At 38.8% G+C, this 20832-nt stretch overlaps 1 protein-coding gene across 11 annotated transcripts in view; it reads right to left on the reverse strand.

Moving 5' to 3' along the window:
- Scn3a (sodium voltage-gated channel alpha subunit 3) overlaps positions 1-20832 on the reverse strand; it is a 109827-nt gene that overhangs the window by 17002 nt on the left and 71993 nt on the right. For all 11 annotated transcript variants that reach the window (XM_028894685.2, XM_028893288.2, XM_028892543.2 and 8 more), the window contains 3 exons: positions 13529-13649; positions 12217-12371; positions 10981-11154 (listed from right to left, as the gene is read on the reverse strand). In XM_028894685.2, the coding sequence (XP_028750518.1) occupies positions 10981-11154; positions 12217-12371; positions 13529-13649 (450 nt within the window). The remainder of the gene's footprint in view (positions 1-10980; positions 11155-12216; positions 12372-13528; positions 13650-20832) is intronic.

Genomic DNA, 20832 nt, shown 5'->3' on the forward strand with positions numbered 1-20832 from the left:
CACAGAACCAGTGGGTTCTGGGAGCACAGGGAGTCTTGGCTTTAAAGGCTAGATGCATCCCTGGCATTTGTTCGCCCTGAACTGGAATGACAATGTTGCTTGAGAATCTGTTAGGAAATCTGAACTTCTAATGGAACTTAGGGGTTAGAGGACAAAATGTCAGATGCCAGATCTGCACCCAGGCACAATGAGAGCTGTGAAACTTATTAATTTGGCAATGAGTGCCTTCCTTAGTCACTCCCTGTTTTATTTATTGAGACAGAGCCTCACACTGAGTCTGAAGCTTACTGCTTCAGCAATATTTACTGTCCAGTGAGTTCCAGGATGCAACCACACTTGGCTTTTTGCATGGGTATGGAGTTCAGAACACAGGTCTTTCTGCTGTGGTAAGCAGCTCACTGTCTAGTGAGATAAACTTTTTGTACACTGTAAAGATGTGTGTCTGCCTAAGGCAATTTCTGATTGGTTTAATAAAAAGCTGAATGGCCAATAGCTAGACAGGAGAGGATAGGCGGGACTTCTGGGCAGAGAGATGAACTGGGAGGAGGAATCTAGGTGTGTGGATTTTGCCAGCAGACTCAGATCAAGTGGGATGTGCTGTACTCAGTAGAAGTAAAGAGCCACATGACAAAACATAGATTAAAAATATGAGTTAAATAAGTAAAAAGAGCTAGTTGAAAACAAGTCTAAGCTAAAGGCCAAGCTTTTATAATTAATAAGAAGCATCCATGTTGTTCTTTGTGAGCTGGTGGTCCCCAAAGAAGCCAAACAACACTCCCCAAACTATTTCTTTAGCCTGCTTTTACTTCAATATGGAAGTTTCTAGGCAGATAATCAAAAATTGACTGACCTTGTGGGGATTTGTAACAAATTTTATTTATTTGGGATAATAGAGAGGATTTAAAAAATGAGGGGTTGGTGAATGTTGACTGTAAGTTTGTTTAATCAAGTAATGTAAAATGATTGTTTTTTCATGTAAATCATTCTAATAAGATTATCACAATTTTAGTAGTCATACAAATATTTTTCTACTTTACATTTGATTGAAGTTAAAATGTTATTCTGTACAGGACAAAAATGCAGTTTAATGGATTAATTTATATGATCAAAAGTCTTTTTTTAAAATTGAAAATAGGTTGTTTTCATGCAATATATTCTGATTACAGTTTTCCCTTATACGTTAACATCAGTTTTGAGATACTTTGACTCTCTTATAAGCAGATGTAAATTCCTGAAGAATGTTAACGATCTTAGGATACTTAGTTTAGAGGTAATGTTCTATGCTGAGCCATGAGCAATTTATAACGATCACTTTTACTCATTATCTAATGTCTAACCTAAGAATAGGCATCAGAGAAGCTCCAAACTTGGATCTGGGCCCTGTGCTTACAAATCCATATATTGTTTACTTTTAGTTGGGCAAGCCTGTGTTCCAATCTTCTTTTAGCAGAAATCACAGGAAGCATTCCGTGCTAACATGAACAAAGAGGAAGATAACCAGCTCACATCAATTGAATTCTTAATATGAATTTACAGGAACATGAGCACATGCCACACCACACAGTAAACCTCCATGGTAGAGACTTTCTAGGGTTGTTCAGCTGTGATCACACTGTTTTACATTTGTGTGTCAGTTGAGCATGAGAAATAAAGTCCTCTGGAAGGAGGGAATGATTGTTCTGAAGGACACCCTGAAGTCTGTGACCTATTGATGAACAATGCAGAAGGAGTTGGTTTCCCTTCCAGATGGGTAAGGATAAATTCTTAAATTCAATATAAGCAATCGGTAGATTAAAACTGGGCACATCACCTCATACATTCTGATGATATACTTCAATCCAAAACACTTCATAATTAAAAAATATATACTAGATTTTTAGAATGCTGTACTATGTATTTTGCCTTTTTAATGGTAAAATCTAGGAACACTCCCATTGGAACTAGAATGACAGAATCTTCCCATCACTGATATTGCTTTTTAACACTTTCTGGAAAATGAAGTGAGTAATGGAAACAAGAAAGTGGGAGAAGTCATAGTAAGTATAGTGGCTAGACATAAAACACAAGAGAATCAAGATAAAAACCACTATAAAGAATAATATAATCACTTTAGGTGATTGATTTTTTTATTAACTTGCTAAAAAAATTATATAGGGGACTTGGGGACTTGGTGGCGGCAGAGGCGGTGCTTGTTTGGAATATTTTAACAGGGGATCCCAGTTCCTGGTGTACCCTTGACTGAAGACTGCTCCTCTTCTACTGGGGAAGGTCATTCTCTTCCACCCAGTGCACAGCTTTGAGAGGAAGCAGATACTTAAATAGACAGGCAGATTAGTCAAATCAAGCCTAGTGATCAAGGAGGTGACAGTTATCACGGCCAGATGGTCCTCACACCCTACAGGTGTGAGATTTTGAAATACATAATTTCAATTAGGTAATTAAAAAAAATAATCAAAGTCCTTTCCTGTTTCTGGCCACGCTCAAGAATTTGAGACAGGGTATGATGGCTAGATTGTCACCTTAACACAATCTAAAATCGCATGGGAAGAGAATCTCCATGTGGAATTGTTTGGTTGGGTTGCTTTTCTAGCACGATCGAGAGATTTTTTTTCTAACTGGGTTAGCTGAGGTTGGAAGACACACCTTGAATGTGGGCTGCACTAACTCAAGAGCTGGCCCCGTGGCTGAATAAAAAGGTGTTCCGGTGCTATGATCTCACAAAGCAGGTCTCCCAAATGGCAGCACTGCTGACAGTGTCCTAAAATGATGGTCTAGGCCCGAACCAGACCGAATTCTTTTTTTTTTTTTTTTTTTTTTTTTTTTTTTTTTTTTTTTTTTTTTTTTCCGAGACAGGGTTTCTCTGTGTAGCTTTGCGCCTTTCCTGGAACTCACTCTGTAGCCCAGACTGGCCTCGAACTTATAGAGATTCGCCTGCCTCTGCCTCCTGAGTGCTGGGATTAAAGGCGTGCGCCACCACCGCCCAGCCACACCGAATTATTCAGTTTCTTACTGAGTAAACAGAAGGACTACTCTGAGGTATACAGAAACCTAAATAAACTCAGTATTCCTTAGAAACCCTGCCACGGGGGAAGCAAGTCAATAAGTAGCAATCTTCCACAGCATCTGCATCAGCTCCTGCCTCCAGTCTCCTGCCTTAAGTTCCCACTATGACTTCCTTCGTTAGCCAAACAGTAACACATGCAGATTCTTCTTAAACTCCAATTCCAACCTATCACTTGAGTAAGTATTTACTTATGCTCCCTATTTGGATGAAACTCTCAAGAGAAAAGGATGGCAAAGGAACACAGGAATGCTAACAAAAGCAAGGACAGTAAACAGATTAAACTGAATCCGTGGATCACAGAAAGCCCAGAGACACGACTTTAAGGAAGCGGCAGAGACCCACTCGTCTACAGTAGTGAGAAAGCGGTTGATGACCGCTCTGGACCCGGAGCCACTGGGTTCCTTGAAAATAGGATGGAGCTACCCAGAGAAGTGATAGCCAGTCTGTGTACATGAAAGCTGAGTACTATTTCTTGCCTCAATCCACCCTGTCCAGCCGTGCAAGAGAGCAAAATGCAATGCTCTCTTCATAGCCGAGAGTGAAATCTAGCCTTGCTCAAGAGATCAGAGTGTAGGTCCTTAACTGCTTGAGTTGCTCTGTCACACAGCCAAAGCCTCTTCAATGCCTCATGCAATTGAGATTTTCCAGTGAAGCATGTGAAAGTGTTGGAGTAGCATGTGGGTTATCGAAATATTTCTCGGGGAAGTGGAACCTGGGAGGTCAGCATGCTGGGTACACAGGATGAGGACAGGTTAGATAGGTTTAGGGCAGGGACCCCAAAACTAATAGTTCCAATTCTTGAGCTTGGCCAGAAACAGGAAAGGACTTTGATTCTGTCCTAACTACAGGTGGTGAATGCCAGAGGGAGTTCTAATTTCTTCCCTCTCTAGATCCTAAATGAACACCCTGTTTGCAGGCTACCTGTGAAGTTTTCACTAAAACTCCATCACAGACAGACATGAATTCCTTATAGGGAACACTCTGGAATTAGATCTCTGAATTTTCATGGTAGAAATGAATACATATGTATATATACACACATGTATTTACATATATTTATATTTTACCATATACATCAAATTATATCTTTTATACTATATAAAACACACAAAATTATGTTTTATAATTTATTGTATATATGATAACATAATTTTGTTTATGTTTATATATACTAAATTATGTTTTATAATTTATTGTATATACTATATATTATATATAATTATTTTTATATATGTTTTTATATGCCCTCTCTATATATGTATATACTTGCTCAATTTCAGCCCATCTCCTAAATTATTTTACAGGCTAAACACCTTTTTTTTTAATGTTAAAAAGATTAATTTTAATTCTTGTTTTATCTTTCTTCATCGTCCCAGGATTTAATTGAAAACAAAGCTTTTTGTTTTTCTCATGGAATTTTTTTCTGTGCTACTTTGAGTAAAAAGGAAGACCTTCCCAACTTTCATATTTGGGTCAGAATAATGGCAAATATAGGCAGATATGTGTCCTGTTTGTAAACACTGAGACCCAGGTATCACCCCAGGGCGATTAGGGTCTCTACTCTCGAAGAGGAGAATGTCACAATAAACTTGCAGGACACTGAGGTTGATAGCAGGACTCTGCTGAGGCCCATTAAGAGAAAGCTATTTGATCCTCGTCGGAGGAATGTACTGTTCCTCTGGCCCTGGGTGAAGACCCAACGTTGTGTTCTGCTCCAGAGACTGGAACATTACATACTAGGAGTTAATCCATGTGGGCCTGTCAATCACCTGGCCAGGAGGTCAGCTCTTAAGAAGGCTGATTCACCTAAAGCCGTGCCAAGAAGATGAGAAGAATAATATTTCTGTAATGAGATAATGTATTTATCTCCCGCAGAAGCCTTTGCCCCACTCAGTCACTTGAAGAAATTCCACCAGGCTGGTGTGTGGCTCCTCTGTCCAGTGGCCTGTCTGCTTTTCTGAGTATCAGTTAAAACAACAAAGTGTAACTTCCATCTTTTCCTCTTCCCCTTTTCATATACAAAGGCTGGGCATGCTTCCCCTGGCATTCCGGGCCTTCTCGCTCTTCTTTGAAAGCCTCTCCATCCCCCTCCCCGACTTTCTATCACGTAGTCCAAGATTTACAGTTGCCCACCCTATTGTAGTTCTCTGAGACAGTAATAAATTTGTCCTGGAGCTTTATTTTCGGTTTCTTTTCTTTTCTTTTCTTTCTTATTATTATTAATGAGACTAAGAAAGGATCCACAATTTGCCCTGTGACAATAGGGAGAAATTCTTTAAAACGCCAGCTGCATCCCTACCAAAGGCTGGTGACGGAATTCCAGAGTTTCAGATCTGAATTAGAGCAAGAGCGCACTAAACCACCCGGGGCCGTCTGGAAGCCTAGAAGATCACTCACGGGCCTTTGCTTCATTGTAATAAGATCTCCGTATTGTTAGCATTGCAACACTATCTGCTCCCTTCATTCACAGGATGTCATCAGAAAACATAAGGGCAGAAAAGATGATGTTGTATGGTGTTTTTCCTCTGGGTCTGACGGGGTACTATGGACTTTGCCCCTGCTAACCATGGCAAGAGTTGACAGTCCTGTGGTAATGACACTCCTTCCCTATTAAGGAGAAAGGGAGGGTCCAAAGCCTCTCACCCAAGATTCCAGCTATCGTTTCTCTGCTTTCTTCCCTCAGCTGTAAGGGATTTGGGGATATATAAAAAGCAAAAGGTTAGTTGGAAGTAAACTGCCATGCAGTTCCGTGAGGTCACCATCCACGATGGAGTGGGACCTGGCTGTGGGTCTATGCTCCTTTTTAAAACTCCTCACCTGTGCTCTCTAAGAAAAGCAAATAAACTCACTGTATCAAGCTGAACTTTGGTGAAATCATAATTTGGTCTGCCTTTAGTGCCCCTATAAGTGAGCTGATGTTTGTCTGTGTCACCCCAGAAAAAATTAAGACAACAAAGGAGTAACCTTAGTGTAGGAAAACCCCAACACATTCCTCAAATCCCGTGTCTTCTTGCCTTAGCTGATAATTCTTTCCCATTCAAGTTTGCCAAAAGGAGCTATCCAAATCTCTGCAACCTATAGCTCCCTCCTTCCTCTACCCTCTCCCTCCCTCCCTCCCTCCTCCCTCTCTCCTCCCTCTTCCCTCCCTCTCTGATTGAATGAAGAACCTCACTCATGCTAGATAAGTATTCTATAAGCCCCAGCTCCAGCCTCGCTCCTTTCTCTTCAGATACCCACAATCCCTTAAGTGTGTGCTTTGTCCTATAGTAAAATTTCTCCCTGTTTATTATTCTGTTTCATATTTGATGTTTGCTTATTTCATTACTGGTGACATGAAGGGGAAACCCTGGGTGGAAGCCTCAGTTTGTTTTCTGAACATGAGAACCACCCCCTCAACACACACACACACACACACACACACACACACACACACACACACACACGCTGTTCACCACCAGTAAAAATGGGAGTTTATACTGCAGGACATTTAGTGTAAGACTTTTATAGCATATATGTGGGTCTTTGTGTACTTGATTAGAGAAATCACAAGGCTCTCAAGTTATGAAAATACATGTATCCTGATGATTGCAGTTTTGTCTGTGATAGTGAAAAGATGACCTGAGTGCTCCTCTCTGGACAAAGGAAAAGTCCAGCGAAAAGATGACCTGAGTCCTCTCTGGACAAAGGAAAAGTCCAGCGTGGCAGAAGCATCACTGGGGAGTGCTATGTGGTACTTTAAGCCATGGCTTCCACAACTAATTCCATAAACATCTGAAACACTATTTTTGTTGGTTTAAAAATGAGCAATCTGAATCATGTGATCTCTTCATATTTACTTCTTTGATCCTCTAAGGTGATTACAACAAAAATCACGCTGCGTGCTATTTATGCTAAAAAAAAAAAAAAAAAAAAACAAAATCACAGTGTCTTTGTTAATGGGTACATCATCTTTAATTAAGTGCAACCTTGGATTTGAAGCATTGATTTGACTGTGAAAATGATTATGTCTGTTTATGATGTCTATAATTACAAGTGACGAAGATGAGTTTGCTGATGGATAATGTTATGCTTGCATAAAAACCCGCAAGGACCATACAGATGCTGGTTGTTTTCAATATATTTCAAGTAAATATTAATTAAGTTATGCATCTAGTCTAGCAGCATTGGTAAAGAGAGTTTATATAGTTCTGGAATATTACAATATATTATGCATTTTATGAGGATGAGATCATTTTGATAATAAACAGTTACCCAAATGAAAAAGTGACTGTCTAGTACAATCTTGTGGTAGACAGAAGCATGGGTTAAGACGGCCTTCTTCATTCTAAGTTGAACCATCATGCTGGCTGGGGGCATCTTCCTCTCCATTCTTTACTCATTCTTTTTTTTAGAACTTTATCCCATCTCTTCCACATGACATCTTTTATTCACAACACCATTGACCTCTCCTTTCTATATCCTAGCTTCTATTTTCTGTACTCACACCTCTAAACCCTCCTGAAGCCTTGGGGGGAAATGTCTTCCTTTAAAAGAGCCCCATGTATAATCGGTTTTCCTGTAAATTATCACTACTTACTCCAATTTATGGTTTGTTTTGTTTGGTCTTTTGCCCAGCTTCTTCATGGTAAAGTGCAGATTTTACTTCTGCATGTCCTTTGTTAATTTTCACTCTGCCTAGGTGAGGGAAAGCATGTCTGTAGCTTCAAAAAGCATCTCTCGCTGGCTAACCCCTATATTCATACATGAATCTGGCTTTGCTCTTGAGCTCAAGACTTGTATAAAATTCACCATCTCCTCCTGACTGTCTAATAAACATTCCTCTCCTAAACCAGTATCCACTCCCTGTGCCAAACCTGTTTTCTGATAGCCTGCCCCACCCCCAGCTGCTGGTTCTGTCTGGTACATATGTGTTTAAGGTAGAAGAAAACCTGTGTACGAAACCTACTCTGTTTCTTCACTCTGTATATCATGCTCATCAGTAAATCATGACCTTGGTCGGAAACAAAGTCTCCTCTTTACTGAAAGACTAAAATGACTTCCTCATCCATCTCCCTACTTCCATTATTTACCTTCCTTCCTCCAAATGCCATCTAAAAATGTTGATTACATCTCTATGACATGATTCCCCAAGTCTCCCTCTTGTAGTAAACCGTCAGCATGTACTGCATACATAATTACAATACCTAGTGAGGTCTTTAGTACCCTTCAGACTCAGTTTCTGTCTTTCCCCTTGTGTTTCATCCCCGGCAAGCACAGCAGTTTTCTTCTCTGTCTAGTGCATTTCCACTCTCATCCTCACATTAGAGCCAAATGACTCTTTTTCTCTCTTCTCTCGGGTCTTTGAATGGAGGCTTCCTCTCTCTCTGACCACCTCTCAGGGACACCTAATTGGACAGTGTCGTCCTGACAATGACTTCCTGCTCCCAACACAGAGGCACATCCTGTCTCGTGGTAAGCAGTAATCTTCCATTTAGACTTGGTTGTTTCCATAATCGGAGCTTATTTACACTACTTCCCAACCTATGGAATACAGTTTCTGCTAGAACTTGGCCCGTTTCCACCTGTCTCCTTTGTCTACACGACCTTAAGTTTCCTATCAGGTTTTCAAATAGATTTCCTGAGTAAGTGGATTGATTTTAGGAGATTAAAAAGACCATAGTGGCCTCATTTCACATATAGGTAGGATTTGGAAGAGGTTACATTTTTTTTTAAAAAAAAAACAGGTACATGCCTCAAGTATATGAATACATTTTTCAAAGATATTAAGTATTCCTTGTTGCAAGTCCTACCTTACTGTGGCTGTTTGGTATAGGTTCAGCAGTTTACTTTTAAGATATTTTATTTGGGGGCTGGAGAGATGGCTCAGAGGTTAAGAGTAGCCATTGCTCTTCCAGAGGAGCCATGTTAGATTCCCGGCACCCACATGGTGGCTCACAACCATCTCTAACTAGTTCCAGAGGATCTGATTTCCTCTTCTGGTTTTTGTGGACTCCAGGCATACATGTGGTACACAGACATGTATGCACCAAAGTACCTATACTCATAAAAAGGAAAATAGGCCAGGTGGTGGTGGTGTATGGCTTTAATCCCAGCACTTGGAAGGCAGAGGCAGGTGGATCTCTGTGAGTTTGAGGCCAGCCTGGGCTACAAAGCGAGTTCCAGAAAAGGTGCAAAGCAACACAGAGAAACCCTGTCTCAAAAAAAAAAAAAAAAAAAACAGAAAAAACAAAAAAGGAAAATAGTAATAAAAAGATATTTATTTGTATTTTGAAAAATAATATTAACCTAATATATACTGTAACTCAGTTGATCTAGTTCTTTGAAGATAAGTTATCAACAATTAACATTAATTTATATATTTCAGATCTTGTTTGGGGTTAGTAGATAAAAATCTAATATAAAACGACTGGTGTAGAAGGAGAAGGGTTTCTCTAATCAGTGATTTTTTTTACTCACTAAAAGACAAATGATTTTGGCATAATTGTCTTGCCCGTTTAAATATTACTCAATAGAAGATACCAAAGTGCCTATATTACATAATTTTTAAATATGATATAAAATCTTAGCCTTGAGAAGTTTTTGCATTATACTTTTGTTTTCTAAGTAAAGTAAATCTACGAGGTTACCTCATTAATAAACGATTGTCATACATGACAAAAGTAATATATGGACCGTTAGACAGGAAATATAGAAGGAAAAGGAGATCTGAATTGAGAATCAAGAAATTTGGACACAAGTGTCGGCTTTGTGACTAGTAGTTATTTCAGGAAAATCATTTAAACTTTGGTTTACTAATGTGTAGATTACAATAAAGGCCAGCTTTAAAGATCCATTCCAGCTACATAACAAAGGACATTAAACTTTCCTTTGTGCAGAGATTTTTAGGACAACCTAAGATACATCTCTATTATTCATGAAAGACCAGCCATGGCGATTGAAAGTCATTTATGGTGTATTAAAAGAAACTTAATGGAAGATTTCTGATGAGCTCAGATGCTTGACCACATTTTGGCTGTAGAATAAAGACAGTAGTAGTTGGGCAGGCCCAGGCTTGCTAAAATTGCTACACTGAATGAATGCTCATATACAGCAATCCCTGATTCATACTGCAAGTGTGAAGCTAAAAACTGAGAGCTTTTAATTGCTAGGACACCTCCAGAAGATAGGGCGTGAGTGCCTTGTTCCACTGGGAGACTGTACGGCTTTAAACAGTGAGATATCACAGACTACCGGGTACCAGCTGACTGTTTTCCATACTGTGTCTCTGTTATTAGACTGAAAAGATAAAATAGTCTCCAGGCCAGACGGATCCCATGCTGAGATGTTGCTCTAACCACTCACCCCAGGTCAGTCAGAGCAGACCTTTGTCTCACTCATTGCACGCTAAATAGCTCACTGGCTACTGGGATGCCCAGCTACTGATTTAAAAATATAGAGCATTTCATTGTCTCTACAGATACATGGCCTAAGGAATATAGTAAATGAGTCAATTTATCATTACTTAGTAACAAGAACTTTAGTTGGGATTTAAAGTGCAAATCTCACAATTCCTGCCACCAGACCCCAGCCTACCATGACTGAGTTCCCTGGAGATTTTTAAATGCTCTATTAATAAGCTAATTGCTCAGATCCAGTCAATCAGCTAACAGACTTACTTGCCTAACAAAACCACTGCTGTCTACCTATGGCAGAGAGCAGGCTCCCTGGGTGTATTTTTTCTTACCACTTCTACATTTGGAGCACTTCCTCTACTCTTCCATGTGAACCACTTCTCACTGTGGAATTTACTGTTTTTTTTTTTTTTTTTTTTAATCTCTACAGTTACATGGTGAAATAAGGTCTCAATCACAGAAATACATGAACTATGGAACCCCGTTCCTTTAAAGTGATTCCTAGAAATCATCTCTGATACTCACATCAACAATCAAGAAGTCCAGCCAGCACCAGGCATTGGTGAAATAGGTTTGAAACCCATAGGCCACCCATTTGAGAAGCATCTCCAAGATGAAGATGTAAGTGAAGACTTTGTCAGCATACTCCAGCATGGTCTTGATCGTCTTTCGCTGCTCAATGTATATATCTTCAAAGGCCTGTGAATCAAGAAAACTTTATTTACCTTAATGACCTGCCTACCCAAAATGCTTTAAAAATTTTTTTAGTCTAATTTGGAGAACCAACCAACAGTTGAAGGTGTACTGGCTAGGATCACACAAATATTTTCTATCAGACAGAGTTAAAGGCCAAAGCTAGCTGGGGAAGATGGCCAGGGAAATGTCAGCATCTTCACTGATTGTATATGTGCTTTTAGCTCTGCTTCTCACCCAAAAGTGTCTACCTCAATCACAGCAAAAAGACATGCTTCGGTTCACGGAAGATGAACTAAAGACGTTCAGTTCATAAGGGATAGAATTGACTTCTTCCAACAATACTTTCTGTGATTCCGTTGCTTATTTTCAATGAATAAGTTTACTGAACTTAAAAAAAGCAAGGTACATAGCTAGTCCGTAAATACAGTCATTAGAGCAGACTGGGTGACATCTTTCTGGTGAGCTAGCACAGCCAGGGAAATATCTCAGCGAATGCTGTATCAGTGAGGAAAATATCTGGTGAGAAAACACAAGATGTGAGGTTCCTTCTGAGTGTTGCATGGTTGTTGTGGAATATTCCTTTACTCTGTGTGAAAATGTGTCACTGTGACTGGTTTAATAAAAAGCTAAATGGCCAATAGCTAGGCAGGAGTTATAGCAAGGACTTCTGGACAAAGAGCTCTGGGAAGAAGAAAAGCAGGTTACCAGGCAGATGGGGAGGAATCAGGATGGACAGTACAGAGTAAAGGTAACCAAGCCACATGTAAGAATGTAGATGAAAAGAAAAGGGTTAATTTGAGTTATAAGAGCTAGTGGGACAAGCCTAAGCTAATATAGGCCGAGCTTTTATAGTTAAGTATAAGTCTTTGTGTCACTTTTTGTGAGCTGGCAGAGAAAAACATGGTTCTGACTTGTTTTGAATAAAATTTTGTGGAGAGTTCCCATCTCTACATGGCACAGACGCACCTATTCTCTTGATTCCTCAACTGAATGGATACTTTTAATATTTCCAGAGAGTCAGCTAATTCACTAGAACCTGGTTCTTTCTAGTACACATTCACTTACCAAAGCACCACTACTGAGAAGAATCATGAAGACAATGAATGTCTCAAACCAATTGTGTTCCACAATGCTGTAGCAGGTCTTCCTAAGATTCCACCAGATTTTCCCTTTGCCTTCTTCTGTACTGACTTGGCAGAAGGGAAATTTTTTAATACACCCTAAAAGGCAACATTAATTTAATAAATTAAGAAAAATATGCTTTGATCATTAATATGAAAAAAATAACATTTTTTACTTCTTCCTCACCCCAATTCTAGTTCATCATTTTATAGGTAACTGGCTGCTGCATTGTCTAGTTTTGTTTCAATACTCTTCTATATAATGAGTCATACTTAACTTATAGGCTTAGAATTTATGGTATTTCTCTACATTCGTTCGAATAAAAATGTTATTGTTTCAATACAAATTGGAATCTCTTTGCCTTGAGGCCACTAAGGAAAATAGAGTCATTTTTCATTGCACTGGTTTGGAAGCAAAGCTAGATATGTAAGTTGTTTATTCATATTTCCACATGACCCTGGGGTTTCACTCCCTTCTTTTCAAGGACAGAAAATCCCACTGTCTCTCCAGGTGACATCCACTGTCAGTTTTCTCAAGCTAATTTACATTCGGCCTCGGTGCTTTTCTTAGTCACACCTATGACTCACTTTGCACTCATGTCTCTTACCCCGCTCTATTCTTCTGTGCCTCCTAGACTTCATATGATTTCCAATTTCTATCTAATCTGTTGCTCTCTCTTAGCTCCTACTTGTCATATTGAATCCAACCACAACGAATCAATAAATCTTTATTGAATTCTACGCAAGATGAGTTTATCACTATGAGAATGACATGCTCGCATGCCAACATCCTACAGCTCAGCACCTTCTCCAAACAGCTCTCGTCAGAGCATGAGTTAACCAAATTTGAAACTGGGAGGAATGAGATGTAATTTTTGCAGTATCTGTAAGTCCAGTGACCTCACTCCTCAAACATTTTGAAGGGACTGATTGCCTTGTGGATCATATGACAGTGCAGAATGCCACACATCTCAAATGTTATTATGTTCTGGAGGATAAGGACAACAATGCAAAGCAGAGCAAACAACAAAACAACATATGCACTTAGCACACTTTCACATTTATCCAGACACAGTCTCTGCTGTAGTCCCGTCTGGAAATTTAAGATCTGAGGCAATTTAAGACAGAGTTGTTGGAGGAAACAGGGAAAACAAAAATAAACATACCCTCACCATTTCTTTTACATGTTTCTTTTAAAGGAGGTATATCCAGATTCTGTAAGGATGGGACATTTCAACATGTTAGAGTTTCTTTACCTTCAGTAAAGCAAGCTTCTGGTTTAAGGTCTTCCTCAGGTTCAATTTCAGCTTGTTCGCCTTCTCGGGGAGGAGCAACATCAACTGTGCTTCCTTCAGAAGAGCTGGTTGCATTTAATTTCTGGAAACAAAGCCCATGTCAAAGATGTGAATCTCTTCCTTTTTTAATCAGGTGATTGGGAAACACTCTGTCACATATGGGAAAATGGCAGTGACTAAAGGTGACGCCATAATGCTACTGATGATGACACATTAGTAACATGAGCAACATCTACTCTTCAGACAAAAAGGACAGTGGTTAGTGAAGATGACGTGGAAAGAAGGATAGACTTGCTTTAGAATCTCCACTTGTGCAGTAGTCAAACAACTACGAATACTCCAGCCACATCAAGAAGAGTCTCATAAAGTTGAGTATGCTCACATCCACTAATGATTATTTTAATTAAATGCATCAAATCAGATCACAACTCCCACCTCTTTAGATGGAAAGTTTCAGAGGGCAAAGAACACTGTCAGTTGCTTCTAAGTACTGTCCATGTTTCTGTAATTTTAGCAAGGCAGGGCTACAGGTTAACATCAATCACATTCATTACGGCTCAGCTTTGAGCTATATTTTCTCTAGCTTACATAATTTTCTCCTTACTTTACTAGCAGAATATGATGGATCTCCCCCTCTCATTCTTTTTTGAACTGCATAAATGAATTCAACACTTGCCAAAGAATTCTAAATGAAATGGAAATTTCTCCATAAATGACATTGTCTGGAATCTTTATTAGGAGCTCATTCTGAATGCAATGTATGATCAGGCTGCAAATTTTCCCTTTGAATAAATCATTGTGACATGACCCATGGCAAGAATAGCCACCTTAATGTTGCCAGAATAAATATCTAATACATTTTCTGAGATCATGTGGGAAGACATCACGAATGTGCAATGTTTTATGAAAACTGAGGCAAAGACATGACGTACAAGGCTTAGGGGATGTCAAGCTTTTAGGGCGGAAAAGCTGCTCATGGACATGCTAATGGTTTCCAAGTCCCATTAATTTCAGCACCTAAATGTCTGAGTCACAGTGCTCTAGCCTTTGGAAGCAGTTAATGTGCTGTTCTAAAAAGGCCTCAATGGCTCCTTAAACACAAGTTCTAGTGGGAGAAATATGGCTCCTAATTCCTGGCTTATGTTAAATCCCAATGTCAATATGGTTTTAATATTTTGTGATGTGAACTCAAGTTGAAGAATAACATTAGGGTAGTGCTCTCTGTGCAGTTATTTTGAAGCTTACAGGAACCATGCCCAACTAAGTCTATACAGAAAATGGCTTTAAGTCAAAATATAATTCAATATATAGTCCCTCCAAGTGGTAGCGTGCTGAAGAGAGAAGCTATCTCATAATTTGGGGCTGATGGCTCTTAGGATTGTTACAGACTATGAATTCGTACCATCACATTCCTTTACTTTTGGAAATGTGGGAAAGCTGAGATAGCCCTTCTCCTCCTGAGAGTTTCCACTTCTTTCAGCCAGAATATATTTATTTTTTAAAAAGAGAAAAGCCTAGGAAATCTGCCACTGGGGATAGTTGTGGCAGCTTCTGTTGTAACTAAGGACATACTGGGTAATTGATCTAGCAACTCAGCTTCAGCAGCGGCTGATAGAGTGAATGCTACAGTTTTGATGAGTGAGTGCAATTATACCACTGCATAATCAGCACTGGTAAGAGACCAAAGTATTCCTGGTCTCAGAGATTGGTCATCAAAAGGCTCATTTTCATCTTCTTCCTCTTGGCCAACCAGGCTCAATAATTTCCTCCAAGCATGATCATGGTCTACCTCCTCCATGAATTCTTTCTTCCACGATTGTCTCAGTCAAATTTCACAGTCCATTTAGCTCATTACACTTACTGCCTTTGGCCAAATACGCTCATTTATACAGGTGCATGCGTGTTAATATATATAGAATGAACACCCACATACATGTATATGTACACAAACATATACTTACACATATATACCAAATACACATACTTATTATGTATTAAAGATCAAATATATAACCAAATATGGAATAGATATTAAATCTTTATGTTGCTTTTCATGAAGAGTGAATAAAAGAATGCATTTTTATGTTACTCTTATAGAGAGAATTATGATGTTTAGATAAATTCATATGTGCTTTCTGATAAATTATGTGAATGAATTGATTTGAATGAAGTCTAACTATATTAGAAAATGCTTTTTATTAAATATAAATGCTTTAAAACTAGAAACATAAATTTTCAAAATGTTTTTTATATAATATCAGCAGACTTTCAATAAAGAAGTTTGAGGGGAGAATATTATAAGCATTAGATATAAAAAAATGTACATATGCTCTCTTATGTAAAATTTTTAGAAAATATACTTACCCTTCACTTCCCGTTTTACCGATGGCACTATGTTCAATTTTCAATCAAAATTTCTCACCTATGCTATACTTACATCTTACATTTAAATACAAACATTTAAAATAATTCTTCATAGCACACATAATACTAGCTACTAACCTGAATGATCCAGTTTGCCCAGTGTGAGCCTCTGGATGTAATTTTGCTATTGTGTTCCCTTAAGATGAAAAATGTGTGGCTCTACCTAGAAAGCTTGGATATCATGATATCTATATCCAATTGGCCCTGGAGATTATGCGCTTGAATCTTAAAGTAGGGAGAAAAGTGTCCTATTGTTCCCTTCTATCTCCTAGTGCTCTGGGGTTCAACATGTCTTCAAAATGGTGGGGAAGACTTTGTCCCCTTTCCATTCTTGTCTAAGGGGCATGGAAAATTGCTTTGTGGCCATCCAGGATGTGTTCCAGTTGTTAAGCTTTTTAAGCTTTGGCCTGGGAAGCTTCCCAAGGAATGTTCAGAGGGATTCTTACAAGTCCTGAGGGCTGTTGTGAACCAATGGTAGAAAAAAATGGTGTCGTTTACTAGAGTCTATCTCATAAGTGTGTGGGTTTTTTTTTTTTTTTTTTTTTTGTTTTTGTTTTTTTTGTTTTTTTACAGGAGGCTTCTTCTCTATGGAGGCTGGCAAAGAGTCGGCTTTTGCAAGTCAGAGCTCTAGTCCTGCTGAGATCTCATTGGTGAGCAAGGCCACAACACTGTTTGAACCCCTTAGGCCAGATTTCGGTTGTAGGAAAGTGTGAATACTTTATTACATGAAACTATGAAAATCCTGTATAAACTATGTGAAAACTTCAAAGGTAGCAATTTTGCTTACATTAGTAAATGAAACCATGAATTGAGTTCAGATTAAGTGACATCAACTGCCCAGTATACTACCTGGTATTCTTGAGTCACTGGATACATGAAGAAATCACATTTGTACTTTAAAATCACTAATTTACATTCTAGAAAATTAAGTACTTTATACGTTGGTATAAGAGCAATCTATACTAATCCAACACATCATGACAATATAAATAATCTACATACCAAACACTATAGAAATCATACTCTAGTAGAGGGCAAAATTCTTATTGCTATGCCAAAGTGACTACCAGATTAACTGAAAAATATATGATTCATTTAAAAGCAGTGACTGATGATAAATACAAAGAAAAACTTACTTTCATTTATATTGCCAGAGATGTGATACTACAATGATATCAAAAAAGCAAAGAAACCAGAAATGAAATTTACCATATTAAAAATTACATAAATACACTAAAAAGCCACAGTTAATAGTTGTTCTGAGGGAGTTAAAGCAAATAAGCATATCTGGGAATATAGGCATAACAACAGAAAGCTTCCATATAAAACCACATAGTACAAGTTCAATCTTGTTTTCTTGTACTATTGTCTCCTTAACTCATCCAAAATTACATGGCCCTTAAAAGTTAGAGTCTTCCATCCCTTGTAGAGACTGCTCAGTCTACAGAGGGATGATGGCTTATGCTCTATGAATGCACGCTGGGAAGCAGGTTTTAAGATGCAACATTCTCCAGGCCGAACTCAGCCACAGAAAACATGCCTGGCTATAGCAGAAGCCTGGCGCAATGCTGTGGAAGCTGCTCGCTGATCCAAGAACCATGTCTCAGTCATGGTACCTGATTATGACACTTTTAAGGTTAACTACCACTACCACACCCTGAGAGGAATGGGTTATCTCAACAGAAGAAGGACAGAGTTAGCAACCAAACAGGCCATGAGAACATTCCCCCCAGATCATGTGATCTTATCTAGAAATTCCTTCTTGTGAAGAATAGCGCTCTTGAGATTTCATCCAATTAGATAATAAAATTTAACTTTCCGAGATAGAAGAGAATGTTAGCAACTGGCCTACTTCCACTGAAATGCGCTCACATTTCTTTTCATTTTCAATCAGCGCTCAAATTTTTGACTCTTACAAACTGCTGTATGGTTCAAGAGACAAAATAAAAGATTCAGCCATTACAGATTGCCTCAAAAATTGAGCTATTACTCTCAATAATCTTGATTTTTATCAGAAGGTAGACAAAGAAAGTCTTTTGAGAGCCTTGGTCTGATAATTTGGATATAAAAATCCATATCCTGATTTAAAACATTTTACACAAAGAACAAGCAGCCATACACTGGGGCTGTTTATTGCTTGACCAAGGCAAGAAGAAGTGCCTAAAACTAATAACTCTCTTCAACCACTTGCTGAGTGGTTAAAAAAATATAAACTGCCACCATCTGGTTTCTCCTTGACATATGTTAAATGAACAATACCCTGAGTGCTCCTTTTATGTAAAAATAGCCATCATAAAAGCATTGTATGTAAAATGGAAAGCAATTACTTGGTAGGTGAAGAGTAAGTCAAGGGCATCGAGAAAGCAGGAGAGAACGAACCACTTATCTCAAGAAGCGACACAAACATTTCCATCCGAACCAGACTTAATGGAGGTTTCCTCTGCAGAACACCAAGACAGTTCCCTAAAGGTCAGATGGGTTAAAGTGGCTATTCACACATCCGTCTCCACCTCTGGAGAGGTTGTTTGAAGGACAAAGGCAAGAAATCAAAAGTTCGAGTCATTTTCCCATTGTCCAACAATGTCTGAAAACAACATAGTGCTTTTTTCCAATAGGTCCAATGCTCAGGACCTCAGTAAAAACACTTATTCTTTAAAGTCTCCACAAAAGCTTCAGAAACGAGTGTCCCTGCCATGAACATGAGACACACAACTTCCCAACATCCTTTCATTCTGTTCTGCTAAATCACCAGCAACTGTATTTTTCTACTTTTCATGAAAAATTTTATTTCTGAATTGGTTGTACTCAGCAACTAGGGATCGATGTCCCTACAGAAGAATGCATGTATAAATTAAACTTACAGACAACTCTCAGTTTGAAGTAGAAGTTGGCTTTGCCGAAAGCCAGCGCTTAGCAGTATTTGGCTTCTGGGTAGTTTTCCTGCCAGAGCCTCCCTTTGGCTGAGATCCAGTAAGCAATAGAACCAACAGGAAAACACTGAGTCACGAGAGTAAAAAGTTGACAAACCCAAAGAGCCACAGTAATCTCAGGAGACGACCCTGGTCCTCATAAAACTACAACCAACCATCAGAAGCAGGAAATTCTCCAAGTACTATTATTTTTGCACACTCAGTCTAGGGTAGGACATTTAGGAAGACATTAATACACACAGGGAAATATCAAGTGAAAGAGAACAAGTCCATTAGAGGAAGGACTTAGTGGCCAAGGTGCCATGTGTGTTTCCTGCTCACAGCACAGACTCTTCCTTTCGACTACTTTACGGTGGTTGCTGTGTGTTTTCAAAATTACCCCAACTATTCGAAGTCCAAGATACATGGTGCCCAAACGCATGTTCAGACTAATACCTGTCTTCACCAAGATCTCGCCGCTGTCCTGTTGTTTTTACAGAGCCCTTCCAAAAGTATGAAAGCAAACTTCCACCTGGAGCACAGGAATGGGTTCAGTTCAAAGTGCTACTCGTTGATCTGAACAGAATGACTTGAAAATGGCAGTACTATCACACACACAAAAAAAGCCCCTGGAGGCTTCTTTTGGTGGCACAGTTTACATATAAGGGCTGAATCATCAGTAACAAAAAAAGTTGTGGTCTTATTTTAATGACATAAAAAACAGAAATGAAAAATATGCATGCTCTCTTAAGTCCATGATTATATCGAACTGTAAGCATTTCTAGTATGTTTAAAATCGATATCGTGATACATCTTATCGGGCATGCAATCATTGCCTTTTAAATTCTAAAAGACTAAAGTGGAAAGCCCATTGGCAGACTTGACTATGACGTTGGGACTGCCCGTCTCGCCTGACCATGCTGTGATGTGTCACACGCTTCAGCAGAGAGCAGCTGGGCCAGCCTCACACTTCCTTGCCACGGCAGGGGAAGGAATGGAGCTGTGGAGCATGCAGGCCAGTCAAAATTCGTTTAGGAAGTGACCGAATGAGCACAACTTGCTTTGGTAACCTGGGTAAAAGTGGTGGCTTGAGCCTCTGGATGCTTAAAAAACACCAGAGCGGCATTCTTGACGGCTCCAGCTTGGTCTCACGCCTGTGAGAAGTAAGAATGGTCAGAAGTGAAGGTCACAATAAGATATTGCTAGACTGAATTTGGAATTCAGCTGAGAATATGATCATTAAGAGCATTTATTCTAAATCTTTCCTTTGGGAAGATAAGCCAGTAATCTTTTAAGCACTAAATTAGATCATGATTATGAGAACATTAAAACCATAAAAAAACCCAAGACTGTACATTAGAGATTGCCACACTATTTGTAGAATTAAGAGTTTCCTTAAGATAAAAAAATAAGTATTTTGAAATCCATGCCTTCATTTTTTCATGCAAAGCCTTGGATTTGTTTCTATTCCAGCCTGTTTACCTAAGTGGCATGTACATACACACATAATGAACACATTTATGAAGTACACATTCAGTAATAAATAAAAGACTAGAGTTTACACCTATATCTTTGAACCTTTTCAAGATTATTTATCTCTGGCTGAAGTTCCCAGTCATATTTTATTACAGAAATGAGTGGAAATACTTGAGTAGCAAGGGTTTTCAAACCATCTAAGCTGACTGGTTTACTACCTGATGTAAAAGAAGGAAATGCATGCAATTGTGAAATAATTTATTTTTTAAGGATAAATGTAATAAAACTCTGTTGTGTTCAGCGTAATGATTGCTTAGTCTGTGAGCAAAGCCAAAGGATATTATATTCTCTCCAAGGTGTAACTAAATGTTTTACTTCTGGTGTGGTCAAGAAACTAGCAAAAACAAGTCAAAATCTCTCTCTCTCTCTCTCTCTCTCTCTCTCTCTCTCTCTCTC

Source organism: Peromyscus leucopus, chromosome 4, assembly GCF_004664715.2.
Source record: "Peromyscus leucopus breed LL Stock chromosome 4, UCI_PerLeu_2.1, whole genome shotgun sequence".
NCBI lineage: Eukaryota > Metazoa > Chordata > Mammalia > Rodentia > Cricetidae > Peromyscus > Peromyscus leucopus.